This window comes from Megascapheus bottae, chromosome 17 (assembly GCF_031878675.1).
Source record: "Megascapheus bottae isolate mThoBot1 chromosome 17, mThoBot2.hap1, whole genome shotgun sequence".
Classification (NCBI taxonomy): Eukaryota; Metazoa; Chordata; class Mammalia; order Rodentia; family Geomyidae; genus Megascapheus; species Megascapheus bottae.
This window is the reverse complement of record NC_143525.1, coordinates 25,042,339-25,056,181: the sequence shown is the minus strand read 5'-3', so window position 1 is coordinate 25,056,181 and position 13,843 is coordinate 25,042,339. Positions and strand designations below refer to the sequence as shown.

Below are 13,843 nucleotides of genomic sequence, written 5' to 3'. Positions count from 1 at the left end.
ATGGGGTGAAGCTCTTGCTCTCCAGCTCTTGCCACCTCCAGTTTTCTCACTCTTGCCCTCTGAACCATCTCTTGCCTTCATTTCTGGCCCTAAACCTTCTGGTGGCCTTGACCACATCAACCTTGGCCACTCAATTATCCTTTGAGCTGTCAGATCTGCATCAAGGGCAACACCCTGGGTGCCAGTCCCTCAGGGTTAAACAGGCCCCCTCGGGTGCCCAGGCCTTGCCCTCAGCAAGAACCCGGAAACTGGGTGTCCATGGCTCCAAAGTCCAGTAGCCTACCAGCTGACTTCAGCCATATGGAAGTGACTTCAGCCGCAGTCCCAATAAGTGGCTGAGTGAAGCCCTGCTGCACCGGGGGACGGGGGTCCTCACCACAAGGTTCCACTGAAGAGGTCCTGGGTTCCTCAGGCAGAGGCAGTGGAGGGGCCGGAGGAGGTGGGGGTATCTGGGCTGTAGGTGAGTTTGGGCCAAACAGATTCTGAAGTGGCCCCTGCTTTTCCTTGATAGAGGTGGAGGGCCCGAGTCGTGGCTGGGCCTTGGGCCGAGGAGCTACAGCTGGTGGGGAGCCCTTCTCTAGATTGGAGGCTGGTATCTAGGAGAGACACACAGAAGGCACAAGGACTGAGTCTATGGAGGAACTCCAGGTTCCTGGGCAGGTGAGCCCACGTTCTGGAAGAGATGGGAGTAGGGAAAGGGGACACTGACCCAGGACTCACCAGTGGTGCTGACTGGGCGCCATTTATCCCCAGCTTGGCCAGAGCCTCATCCTTAGGATCGTTTTTCTTCAGGAAAGTTTTGGGAGGCCTTGAGGGAGAAAGAAAAGGTCACTGGGTCTGGGGGGGAGGGGGCGCATTTCTTGAGGAGTGAGGCAGCCCTGGTCCTCCCAGGCCTACCTGGTTGGCTGTACAGGCACAGGCACAGGGCCTGGGCGGCTCTGGTACATTCGGATGATATTGCGGATTTCCCTGCTGGGTTCTGGGCGCTGAGGGGTCGGATTTGAGCTGTGTGGCCTGGGCTCCCTGGTGTGGGCTGGCACTGCCTCCTTTGCAGGCTTGGCCTTAACCTCTTTTGCAGCATCCTTGGCTGGCTCGGCCTTAACCTCTTTTGCAGTATCTTCGGCTGGCTCGGCCTTAACTTCTTTTGCAGCATCCTTGGCTGGCTGGGTCTTGGCCTCTTTTGTAGCTTTATCCCCATTTTGTTTCAAGGGCTTCTTCACAACTGGAGGAGGAGGGGGTGGCACTGACAAAAAAGAGGAAAGATGAGTAAACACTTGTTATAAACACATGAAAGATGAATAAACACATGTTGGGGGCCCCTGGGTCCCTGCCCAGCTGTCCTACCTGCTCTGCTTTCCTCTTCCTCCTCTTCCTCCTCCTCTTCCTCCTCCTCTGTCTCTCCCCCCTGGGGGATCTGGACTTTGGGTGGAGATTTCACCAGCTTCACCTTGATCTGCTGTTGCCCTGTCAATGTCCCAGATGGCGAGGTGTGTCTGTCACATTTTCCCAGCAGCTCCACCCACTGCCTGGCTGAACCCTAGCCAGGCCAGGAGCAGTGGAGCAGAATGCACCCCACTGTCCCTGCCAAGCGCAGGCTGAGCACCCTTACCCATCTTCTGGAAGTAGTCTCGTTTTTGCTGGAAGCTCTTGGGGTGCCCAGGCCTGTGTTCAGCTTCCTCTGAGAAGTCATCCTAGCAGAAGGAAGAAATAAAGAGCCAGGCAGCTCCCCCACACTCACAGCGCCCCTCCCATCCCTTCTCTAAACCTTCTTGTTCACACCACCCTGTGCGTCTCATCTCTGCAGCCTGAAACCTACTGCCCACACCCCAGGCCCCACTGTCCACCTGGCTTTGGCGCCTCACCCTCCTGCAGGCACCCATAGGTTCTGGATTGGTCTCTGGCTCCTCTTGATGGGTGGGGGGCTTCTTGGGCTTGGGGGTCGTGACTGGGGCTGGGGCCTGGGAGGCAGCTCTGGAGGCCTGTGCTTGGCACTGGCGCTGCTGATTCTGCTGCTCCAGAGACAGACTCATGGCCTGGGTGGTCATCTGCTGAGCCTGACGGAGGGGGGTGGCAGGCCTGGTCAGAGCGCTGGCCAGCCCCCGTCCCCCAGGCAGCCCCATGGACCTAGCCACTCTTACCAGGATCAGCGCCTGCTGGTTGATAAAATTCTGCTGCTGAATTGCCAGCTGCTGGGTGTCCAGGCTGGGAAGCATGGGTTGTGGCTGTGGCTGTGGTGGCATCATCATGGCTGTGAGGGCAGTAGGTGAGGCCCAGACCGTGAGGACGGGGGCCAGTTCAGGCTCTGGGCTCCCTGTGCCTTCTAGATTCCTCACAAGGGGTGGGTAGCTACTCTCCTGGGAAGATCCCTGGGAAGGACCCTGGGCCCCCGTGCCAAGCTTACCTGGGATAGCAGGGACTGGACCCATTGCTGGCATCATCGGCATAGGCGCAGGCACCATGGCTGGCTGGTACCCGGGCATCTGCATCATCCCTGGGTATACTGAGAGAGCGGGGCCTCCCAGATAAATGCCTCTTTGGGAGCCCTGCTCCTCGGGGCCTCACACAACTCCTCCTTCCAGCCCTAGGCTTTGGCCAGAACCCTCAGTCCCAGCTGCCCAAGGGCTTCCATGCCACACTGGCCTGTGCTGGAGGTCCCAGAGAGAACCAGTCTGTACTTACCCATGGGGTAGCCCTGCTGCGAGGGCCCCACTGAGCCCCCTCCCTTCATGCGGCTGCTCAGAGCCCAGCCATGGTCCAGATCCTAAAGAGACAAACGACCAGGGCTGACACCTGGGCAAAACAGAAGGGGCAGCCAAGGCCCCTGAGGGGCAGAGCTGGGTGGAGGTGGTGTGTGGAGGGGAGTGGGGGTCACTTACACTGAGGCCTGGGGTGAGTACAGGCTCAAAGAGGTTGTCCAGGAAGCCATCCAGGCTCCCAGAGGTCCGGGCTTCCCCTGTGCGGGGGAAAGATTGGGGTGTCCTTCCAGGGTAGCATGGATGCCACCCCAAGTCCTCTGCTGAACCCCAATGTGCCTTACCTGTGTGATTTCTGCCAGGCAGCGTTGGGGCGGGACCTGGAGGAAGTCCCGGAGGTAGCGAGGGGGCCTGGATGCCCGGGGCTGGGGGGATCTCCTCAGCTCTGTAGAAAACACAGTACTTAGCTAGGGGTGGTGCCCAGGAGATGTGGAGGCTGCTGTAGGAGTTGACCCCAAAAGGGAGGCAGAGGCTCTGGTGGAAGGACTAAGCTCGTAGCAGCACCCACATATGCCAAGGGTGGACAGGTGCTGTATGGGTCATCAGCTGGGAAAGGGGAAGGCTGGGGCCAGGGGTGTTGGGCAGCACCTACAAGTCAAGGGGTGTGATGGGGTAGCTGTGGGGCCCAGCTGGGTCCCCCACGTCCTCCATCTGGCCCATCAGGTCCAGCACAAAGTCACAGCCAGCCAAGTCCTGCCAAGCGTCCTCAGAATGCAGTGACACAGACCAGCCACGAGGGGGCACCTCCAGGCCTCTAGGTAGGGACAGAGGTATACAGTGGTCAAGGAGGCCAAGACCATTCTGCAGGGGCAGGGTGGAGGGCACAGGCTGAGCAGAGAGGCCTGGGGAGGGAAGTCCAGAGGCCTTTCCTGCCCGCACCTTGTGTCTGAGCTGCAAGGGGCCAGGAGCTCTATTTGAACGCCACTCCCCTATCTGAGCCTCACTCTTCTAGCTATCCCATAGCTATAACACTCATTCCTGACCTATAGCACTAGAATCTGGACTCTATTCTTTCTTTGTTTAAGAGCAGAACTTGAACTTAGTACTTCATACTTTTGCTCACTGGCTGGCCTTCTACTAATGGAGCCATGTCTCTAGGCCCTCATACAGTCCCTTGTTTATAATCTCTTTGTTCTCCATCTTGAATCCAGTTTGATCTAGCCCACAGACCCTAAAACCCTTTCCTGTGCTGTCCCTCGGGGAGCAGCCTCGGTCCCCAGGCCTAGGAGGCACTTGGAAGGAGAGTGGTCTGGGAGGACAAGGGCAGGACAATGGTCAGCCCTGGCCACACAGCTCTCCATCCCAATTCTCCATACCTGCTCTGCAGAATCCACCCAGCGAACTGCTCTCCTGTGGTCCAGGATTCTACCTCTGCGGAGAAGCACTCTTCTGCAGGACAAGGGGAGAGGACAAGGGTGAGGGACGGTAAAGGAAGCTGCCCCAAAGTCAGGGGAGAAGGAGATCAAGGCCTCAGGCAGAGGCAGCAGGTGCGGGGAGGGCAGGGAGGCGAACATCACCATTGAAGGTGAAGACATCCAGCGCCATACGGCCCCGCCGCCATCCAGCCTTCCACTCGAGCTGGGTTGGAGGGTGGGCCCTGGCAGCCCCAGGTGCCAGCGGTGTCTGCTCCAGGGCTCCCAGGAGTTTGTGTTGGCACAGTGCTGCCATGCCCTTGGGAGCCTGATCAGATACAAATCTATGGGAGAAAGCACAGGGCTGCTTGTAAGGGGGGGGGGGTGGTCGTGGACTTCACTCACCAAGTCCCCAGCCACTGGACCTCTTACTTGAGCAATGGCTTCTGTAGAGCAGGAGTGGGGGGAAATGCGCTGAGCAGGACGGCCATGAGGGCCCAGCCCCGCTGGCTCTGCTGCTCATCCGGGTTACGCCAGAGTTGGGCCACCAGCTGGCTGAAGAGTTCGTCGCGAAGTCCAGGCTGGCGCAGACCCTGCCGTACCAGGTATGTGCCCATGGTCTGCTCCTGCCAGGCCTGCAGAGATCCGTCACCCAGGAGCCGGAGCATCTGAAGACACGAAGCCAGGCCAGGGCAGGCGTGTGGGACTCCTGCTGGCCCTTCGCGTCCCTGCCAGGGCCTGCCCCGTCCCCTCCCTGATGGGTCACTCACCACCTTGTTGATCTCCAGAGCATGCTGAGGGGTTGCCCCATCCAGCCGGGTCAGGGGCTTGGTCAGAGGCTGCCCTGGACTGGGCAGAGATGGCTCCTACAGGGGAGAAGCAGGCAGAGTGTTAATCCTCTGTGGTGACCTACAGGAGGGCGCTCCCAGGGGAATCCTACAGAAGCATGGGTCGCAGGAGAGGGGTTGGTGCATAAATTCTTTTTTTCTTTTTTTGTCAGTCATGGGGCTTGAACTCTGAGCCTGGGTGCTGTCCCTGAGCTCTTCAGCTCAAGGCTATCGCCCTACTCCTTGAGCCACAGTGCCACTTCTGCAACATCCGGGTTTTCTAGTGGTTTGGAGATAAGAGTCTCACAGTTATAGTGCCCAGGCTGGCTTAGAATTGCAATCCTCAGATCTCAGCCTCTGGAGTAGCTAGGATTGTGAGTCACCCTGCTTGGCTTGAATAAATGCTTGTTTAAAAGCCTTTTTAGGATGGGCACTGGTGGCTCTGGATAGACAACTGAAGAGACTTATCTCCAATAAAACTTGGTGGGGTGGGGGAGCGGGAGCCAGAAATAGAGTTGTGGCTCTTTGTGGTAGAGCTCTAGCCTTGAGTGTAAAAGTTAAAGGAGAGTGCCCCAGGCCCTGAGTTCAAGCCCCAGTACCAGCACCAAAAAAACATGAAAAGGCATCTTAATTATTCTTTAACTAGAAAATTGATAGCTATACATGTAAAATGCTTAGAAAACTTGGAAGAAGATATCAATTTTTTAAAAAAATCATTAGAGCCGGGCACAGTGTCTCATGCTACTCAGGAGGCTGAGATCTGAGGATCAAGGTTCAAAGCCAGCCCAGGCACCAAAGTACCTGAGACTCTTATCTCTAATTAACCTCTAGAAAACTGAAAGTGACAGAAAACTGCAAAAAAAAAAAAAAAAAAGTGAGGCCAGCCTGGACTACCCCTAGTCATTAGTTGCATTGGCTGCGCACTACCAGTCTAATCATGGGTGGTGGTGAACCTCTCCCTGTCCTCTCCCTGTCTTCCTCTCTGTGTATAGACATGCTTATCCCCATACAGATCTCCTTTGTCATTTATAATAAAACTGGGCTGCTATGATATGGGCAATTTTTTCCCCCAATCCTGCAGTTTGAACTTAGGGCCTGAGCACTGTCCTTGGACTTTCTCAAGACCAGAGCTCTACCACTTGAACCACAGCACCACTTCTGGCTTTTTTCTATGTATGTGGTACCAAGGAATCAAACTAGGGTCTTTGTGCATGCTAGGCAAGCACTCTACCACTAGGCCAAACTCCCTGCCCCATATGGGCAAGTTTGCATCATGCTTTTGTATTTTAATCTATTCTGGACTGTTTCCCCCCCTATCGTGAGGTATTACTTAACAACAGGACTTCAAAGGCAGAGCCGTGCTAAGTAAGGTGTGTCTTCTAACAGTATGCTGAGATAGTTCCCCGTTTATTGGCCTTGAGGGCCACAGATGGCGAAGAAAACTGGGAGGCCCTGCTTCTGCCTGGCAGCTATTAAGGCCAGGCAGTGGCTGGGCGCAGGAAGGGGTTAGGTAGGCCTGGGGTCTCACCTGGAAGTACATGGAGACGAAGCTGGAGAAGGGGAACTGGTTGATGTCTGCTGGGAGGGTCAGGCCAGGCCGGGCGGGAACCTCCGGGGGCATTGACTCCTTGATGACTCCAGCCAGGACATCTTGGTGGCCTGAGAGTGAATACCAAGAGGCAGCCCAGAGGCACCCTGGTATAGTGCCAGGGATGATACCATCTCTACCATACTGTCAGTAATCAGCATCCAGGTAGAGAGAGCCAGCAGGCACTTGGGGGAGCGGCTGAGCCCTCACAGAACAAAGGGATGGGCGTTTTTAAGACTTACCTTCCGCTGTCCTCAGCATGGTGGCCAGCTCCGCTGGGATCTCCAAGCGTCCCAGATCCTGGTGGAGAGGGAAGGCCCATCAGTCCCCGGATGAGAAACCTCCCCTCCAGAAATACAAGCAGAGCTCCCAAATGTCTTCCAAGGGTAACTGAGGACCCTGGAAACCCAATGACACCCCAGTTCTCTGCTCAGGACACTGGGAAACACCCCTCCCCACCTTCCCCCAAACCATGCCAGGCTCAAGAGGCTCATACCCCACACAGAACCCCTGCTCCTTCCACACCCCCTACCATGTTTGGCACTTTTGCCCAGGTGCCTTCACTGCACGGGCCACACCAGTGTCCGAGCTGTGGAGAAGAGGTAAGAAGAGATGCCTGTAAGGAGCGACTCCAGGAGCCTCCCCTCCTGTGCCCCGCGCCCCAGGTCCTGATGCCAGCAAAGGGAAGACACAGACCCAGAAGCGCCAGCTGCCTGGAGACTGGCAGTCCCAGCCTGCTGCCTACCCGTCCGCCCCACCCTCACGCTCCTCACTGTGGACGTCACTGCCAGCCTGTCCACTAGAGCACCAAGAAGAGAGCAGGAAGGGAAGCAATGGTCACAGAGGACAAACTCCAGCCAGGGAGGGGCCACGGGGTGGGGGGAGTATGGGCACTGACCTTTGAGCTGCTTTATGGCCCACAAGTTGGAATATCAGGCAAGACTGGGAGCAGGAGTGGCCTATAGGGGCTACAGGGGGTGGAAGGAACCCCACATGGGAAGGGAGAGGTAGGCCTGGGGCCTGGGGAAGATGAAAAAAGACAGTAGCCAAGTGCTGGTGGTTCCCATCTGTAATCCTGGCTACTCAGGAGGCTGAAGAGCTGAGGATTGTGGTTCAAAGCCAGCCCAGGGAAGGAAAGTCCATGAAAGTCATTGCTAAGCACTAAGAAAGCTGGAAGTAGGACTATGGTTCAAGTGGTAGAATGTTAACTTTGAGTACAGAAAGCTCAGGGAAAGTCAGTGCCTGGCATAAGGAAGAGAGAAAGGCTGTGGGGGAGGGGAGAGAAAAAGGGAAGAAGAAAGAGAAAGAGAAAGAAAGAGAGAAGGGGAGGGAGGAGAAAGGAAAGTAAGAAAAGGAAGGGAAGGGCCAGGAGTTTGGCCTAGTGGTAGAGTGCTTGCCTAGCAGGCACGAAGACCTGGGCTCAATTCCTCAGTACCACATACATAGAAAAAGCCAGAAGTGGTGCTGAGGCTCAAGTGGTAGAGCTCTAGCCTTGAGAAAGTCCAAGGACAGTGCTCAGGCCCTGAGCTCAAGCACTGGGACTGGCAAAAAAGAAAAAAAAAAAGGAAGTTAAAGGAAAGAAAAAGACGGAAAGGAAAAAAGGAAGGAAGGAATGGAAAGGGAGGGAGGGAGGAAAAGAAAGACTGCAGCCCATGGGAGCCCAGCCTGGCCTGGCCAGTTCTCTGAGGCTTTTGTCCCCCAGCCCCTCACCTGCAGCTTCTGCCGTCTGTGGAGCAACGGCCGGACCACCAGGAGAATGGTGTTCAGCTGTCCCAGAGCCGCCCTGCGCCGGAGGTACCGCTTCCTAGAGGGCACCGGACGATGGGGATATGACACCTCCAAACCTCCACCCCCCGCTGGGCCTAGCCAATGGCCCACATCTGTAACCCTAGCTACTTAGGGGGCTGAGATCTAAGGATTGTTTTTTGAAGCCAGCCCAGGCAGAGAAGTCCACAAGAATTTTATCTCCAATTAATCACCAAAACATTTTTTTTTTTTGCCAGTCCTGAGCTTGGGCTCAGGGCCTGAGCACTGTCCCTGGATTTTCTCAAGGCTAGGGCTCTACCACTTGAGCCACAGCTCCATTTCTGGCTTTTTGCTACGTATGTGGTACTGAGGAATCGAACCCGGGTCTTCGTGCATGCTAGGCAAGCACTCTACCACTAGGCCAAACTCCCGGCCCCAAACAATTTTTTTAACTAAAAAAAACCAAGCCAGATGTGGTGGCTCATGTCTGTAATCCTAGCTACCTCGGAGGCTGAGATCTGAGGATTGCAGTTCAAAGCCAGCCCGGGCTCTAAAGAATGTGATACTTTTGTGTCCAATTAATCACTAGAAGACAGGAAGTAGAGATGTGACTCAAGAGGTTAGGCAGTACCCTTGAGCTGAAGAGCTCAGGGACAACATTCAGGCCCAGGTTCAAGCCCCATGACCCATAAAAACAGAAAAAACCAAAACCAAAAGTGGAACTGTGGCTTCAGTGGGAGAGAGCTGAGGGAAAAACTCAGGGACAATACCCAAGCCCTGAGTTTGTGCCCCAGCACTGACACTAAACAAACAAACAAAACAAAACAAGTTAACTAGAAAGGATAAGTTATACTAGGACAGAAATATAAAGTTTGTCAAAAGTCAGGACAAGAGAAGATGGCATGGCCATATGCACCTGACTTTTGCTGGGAAAAGATCATTCTTGCTATAGAGTGGAAAGCAGATGAACGAGCCATCACTACAATGAGACTCTGTGGTGGAAAGCTCAGGCAGGAATTAGCGTCCCATGCTCAAGTTCACGTGCAGGGTGCCATGTAGTCACGGACTGTCTAGAACCAAACTGGGACTTTCCTTGAGACCCCTTGTCTCCCCAATCCGGCTCTGCTGCCCTGAAGAACTTCCCACTCACCCATCCACTTCAGCCCTTGGCTCCAGCGCCTGCCCACCTGGCCTGGAGCCCACGCACACGAGCTTGCATCCTAGGCAGGAGGCGGAGGCGCTGGCGGGAGATACAGACCCGGAGGCCTCTGTGCAGCATGAGCAGGGCCTGTGCGCGGCGCTGAGCCCAGAGCTGCTCCAGCTGCTGCCAGCCCTGCTCCAGCAGCAGGACCTGTGGGCAGAGGCACTGCAGGCCAACCAGGCATGGTGGCAGGCCCCAGCTGTTCCTCAGAGGATTCCAGGATGCCCAGCCCACTCTATCTGCCCATACCCCCAAAGGATCAGCCAACACAGACTTGGTCCCAGTGTCCCCAGCCCACCTGTCCTATCCATCACACCCGTTCCTCTACTTGTAAGGACCTAGGTGCTCACCTGGGTGACTCCAAGGTGATAGAGGGATGACTCTTCTCCCAGCACCTGGTTGAGGATGGTGCCACACCTTTCTCGGTCAGAGAAATCTTCCTGTCCCTTTGTCCCCAGGGCCCGGAACCTGTCCAGGGATGTAGAGGAGCAAGTTTGACACCCCCGCCCACTTTGTATTTATTCAGTTTCAGGGGTCACTCGGAAATTTTGGAAGCCCTAATAGGGCCAGGTACTCAGCTGGGCACTGCCACTTCCTGGCCGTGAACTGGGCAGGTGGGACGCTCTCCTCTGAGGATGAGCAGAGCACTATAACACTGTCAGCAGAGCCATGAGACTGGCTCCTCGAGGAAGAGGCGGGACAGAGACCCTGCTGCTTTTGTCTGACCTGGGGGCCTGGAGCCCTTCCCCCTACACATGTGGTGGGCTTTAGACATGGCTGAGCTGGGCGGGGTACACAGCAGCAACTTAACAGACCACAGAGACACTGGGTCAGTGCCAATTGTCTGTACTTAAGTTCCCCAATACAGCCTTGGCCTGGGCTAGGGCTTCACAACTGCTGCCCAAGTGCCAAGGCTACCACAGGGCAAGGCCCTCTCTCTCCAAGAGCAGTTCAGGGCCAGCACCAACTAGGGTGACATGGTCCATGACCACGGGGTTTGCTAGAGATGTGTGTGTGTGTGTGTGTGTGTGCCAGGCCTGGGGCTTGAATTCAGGGCTTGAGCATTGTCCTTGGGCTTTCTCAGGGCTAGAGCTCTACCACTTGAGCCACAGCACCACTTCTAGCTTTTGCCATGTTTGTATGTGGTACTGAGGAATGGATCCTAGATCTTCATGCATGCTAGGCAAGCACTCTACCACTAGACCACACTCCTAGCTGCTTTTTCTTTATTGTTATAAAGGTACTGGGACTTAAACCCAGGGCCTGGGTACTCTCCCTTAGCTTTTTCTGCTCAAGATTGGCACTCTATTACTTAAGCCACAACTCCATTTCCAGGTTTTTGGTGATTAATTAGAAAAAAATAGTCACATGAACTTTGCTGCCCAGGGTGGCTTTGAACTGCGATCCTTAGATCTCTGCCTCCTAGGCAGCTAGCTAGGAGGTTCCCAGCCCCTACAAGTTTCTGGGCTCCCCAAAGAGAATCATCCTCTTCCTCACTGATGCCATGGTACCCACCTATTACTGCTCTGCCTCAGTTCTCTCCTGTTCTTCTCCCTTCTAAAAGGCTGTGCTTTGCTCTCTGTGCCTCTCTTCCTGTGCCACTGCTTCTGCCAGCTCTTCCTGAACACCACCTGCTTTCCCTCCCCTCATAGATGGCAGGTGTAGTGCCCACCTCACCTCAGCCAGGGGATGCTAGGTAGAGGGGCAGAGAACAATACCAAAGGGAGGGAAGAAAGAAGAATGAAAGGGGAAGGCAGAAGGGCTCTAAGCCACGCCTGCTGTCCAAGGAAAGTGGGCTCTTCTTCAGCTGGAGGGATCCCCAGGTCTGCCAGGTGTACCCACTGGGGCCTGCCTTGTCATGCCTGCCTGAGATGCTGGCCCTTGGCTGCCCTGTCCTGGGGCCTTACCTGACCAGGAAGGCCTGGAAGGGCACACGCACAGGGAAGTGGGCACTGCGGGTGCCTACAGCCTCCAGGACGCCAGCCTGGTGTAGCTGCTCGGCCACATGTCCCACATCAAAGAGGCCTGGGAGCTGTGGCCAGAGACAGCAACAAGTGCTGAAGTCCAGGGTTTTCGTGCTGAGGGGAAGGGAGGAAGGGGAGGGGGGTGGGAAGGTCTGGGGCAGGAGAAGGGGAGGAGGGAACGTACCTTTCCAGGGTTAGGGTTCAGGCACTGGATATTATAGATGTGGCTCCTGCTTTAGGAAAGAGGAGGCACTAAACACAGGCCCGCCCCTCAACCTCCTGGGGGCTCACAGGGGCTCTGTCCTCACCTGCCCAGCTGGGACAGGAGGTCCTCCAGAGATTGCTGGAAACGAGATGCCAGAGTGGCTTTCCCTGGCCTTCCCAGTGCATGGGGCTCTGCATCCTGGAACAGGCTGCCCACCAGCTGCAGGGCAAGATGAGGCTGAGCCTACTCCAATCCCTGGCTGCCACAGCTCTGGGGAGCAGGCGAGTAGGCCCTTGGCATGGGGACACTGGCATGCATGGCCCCTCAGGGAGGAGCACATGCACAGGAGGTCAGGATGGGTGCAGGGTGCCTGGGCACACGGGCTGCCAGCACACCTGCAGCTGGCTCTGGCAAAGCATCTCCACCACAGTGGGGTCCAGGTGGTCTCTGTTCCTGTGTAAAAATTTGTGAACCTGTGAGAGAAGATTGGGGGGTAGAAGAGGAGGAGTCAAGCCAAGCAAGAAGTGAGACCAGCTCCAGCTCCATTGTTGGGGACCGACTGTGGGGTCAGTGACCTTGGACCCGTACAATTGAGTACACAAGGAAGTAAGCTCTTATCATGATTTTGGGCTGTGTCAATAGCTTCTCATTTAACCTGTTTGGGACTTGATAGCTTCTCATTCAACCTATTTGAGACTTGATACTGTTTGTACGAATGTAGCCCCTGGCAGTTCCCTAGTTTAAAGAAGTGTATTTAAGATCAGAACTGGAAATAAACTGGGCTACAGTCTTGGGCTACAGGCTTCTTAAGCTGTGGCTCCTGATTTGGGCTGTAGCCCTCCCGAACCCCATCTGTTTGTCTCTCTTCTATTTTTTCCTAGTCCCTGCCCCCTATTTCAGGAATCCCAATCTGCTGCCGGCTGGCCCCAGCACTCCATCACCCCACTTGGCTCAGCTACCTGGACTTTCCATTTCATTCCAGGGATCCCTCCATTTCTCAGCAAATCCCACCTCCAGCCTCCGCTTCTTTGATATTTTGATTGCTCTCAGGTACCTTAGCTACAAACTTCCAAAAAACATTTATCAAGACCCATTCCCCAGCTGGGCACTGGTGGTTCACACCTGTAATCCTAGCTACTCAGAAGGCTGAGATCTGAGGATCATGGTTTGAAGCCAGCCGTGGCAGGAAAGTTCCTGTGAGACTCTTATCTCCAATCCTTCCAATTAACCACTCAAAATGCGGAAGTGGTACTGTGGCTCAAGTGGTAGAGCCCTAGCTTTGAGCACAAAGAAGCTCAGGTACAGTGCCAGGCCATGAATTCAAGCCCCACACTTGGGGGAAAAAATCGCTCTTATAAGAATCCCACCCTTTTTCTTATGGGGATGGAACCCAGGACCTTGTGTATGCTAAGAATGGCTCTACCACAGAGCACTGTGGAGTTTGGGGATAAAAATCTTGCTATGTGGCTCAGTCTGGCCTTGATCTCGCCAGATCCTCCTGTCATGCATTACCACACCTGCCACCACTGGGACTGGGACTGGAATTACTTTTCCAGAATAGATAAGAACTGGCTAGTCAATAGTCTCATAAGTGTTCTTTTTTTTCTCTGTCTCCATGCTGGGAAGTAAACCCAGTGCCTCACACATGTTAGACAAGTGCTACACTACCGAGCTGCCATCCCCAGCCCTCACAGTGTTCTTTCTGTTGTTGTTGTCATTGTTGTTCATGGGGCTTGAATTTAGGAGTTGGGCACTGTCCCTGAGTTTTTGTGCTCAAGACTAGTGCTCTACCATTTTGAGCCACAGCTCCACTTTCAGTTTTGGGGTGGATAACTGGAGAAGAGTCTCATGGAAGAGAGTGGTGGCTCACACCTGTAATCCTAGCTACTCAGGAAGCTGAGATCTGAGATCATGGTTCAAAGCCAGCCTGGGCATTAAAGACCATGAGACTCTTATCTCCAATTAATCACTAAAAAATGAAGTGGGGCTGTGGCTCAAGGGGTAGGGTAGTAGCTTTGAGCTGAAGAGCTCAACACCCAGGCCCAGGGGTAAGGTGGTAACCTGGAGCTGAAGAGCTTCAGGACAGTGCCCAGGCCCAGAGTTCAAGCCCCATGACCAACCCCCTCCCCACACACATACACACAAATAGAGTCTCATGGACTTTTCTGCCTGGACTGGCTTCAAACTGCAATCCTCACATCTCAGCC

The 13,843-nt window shown here is 54.9% G+C and overlaps 1 protein-coding gene across 1 annotated transcript in view; it reads right to left on the bottom strand.

The window, feature by feature from the left end:
- The window catches only part of Myo15b (myosin XVB), a 33,692-nt gene that overhangs the window by 8,910 nt on the left and 10,939 nt on the right, over positions 1-13,843 (bottom strand). The window contains exons 16-41 of the mRNA XM_090350299.1: positions 12,032-12,109; positions 11,740-11,855; positions 11,616-11,661; positions 11,375-11,499; positions 9,818-9,935; positions 9,454-9,617; positions 8,231-8,324; positions 7,053-7,109; positions 6,763-6,820; positions 6,461-6,591; positions 4,876-4,971; positions 4,538-4,773; positions 4,271-4,449; positions 4,070-4,142; positions 3,346-3,507; positions 3,038-3,138; positions 2,877-2,953; positions 2,680-2,761; positions 2,402-2,500; positions 2,139-2,248; positions 1,863-2,054; positions 1,610-1,691; positions 1,345-1,464; positions 898-1,243; positions 721-808; positions 377-596 (exon numbers count right to left, since the gene is read on the bottom strand). Coding sequence (XP_090206425.1) covers positions 377-596; positions 721-808; positions 898-1,243; positions 1,345-1,464; positions 1,610-1,691; positions 1,863-2,054; positions 2,139-2,248; positions 2,402-2,500; positions 2,680-2,761; positions 2,877-2,953; positions 3,038-3,138; positions 3,346-3,507; positions 4,070-4,142; positions 4,271-4,449; positions 4,538-4,773; positions 4,876-4,971; positions 6,461-6,591; positions 6,763-6,820; positions 7,053-7,109; positions 8,231-8,324; positions 9,454-9,617; positions 9,818-9,935; positions 11,375-11,499; positions 11,616-11,661; positions 11,740-11,855; positions 12,032-12,109 — 3,250 coding nt within the window. The remainder of the gene's footprint in view (positions 1-376; positions 597-720; positions 809-897; positions 1,244-1,344; positions 1,465-1,609; positions 1,692-1,862; positions 2,055-2,138; positions 2,249-2,401; positions 2,501-2,679; positions 2,762-2,876; positions 2,954-3,037; positions 3,139-3,345; positions 3,508-4,069; positions 4,143-4,270; positions 4,450-4,537; positions 4,774-4,875; positions 4,972-6,460; positions 6,592-6,762; positions 6,821-7,052; positions 7,110-8,230; positions 8,325-9,453; positions 9,618-9,817; positions 9,936-11,374; positions 11,500-11,615; positions 11,662-11,739; positions 11,856-12,031; positions 12,110-13,843) is intronic.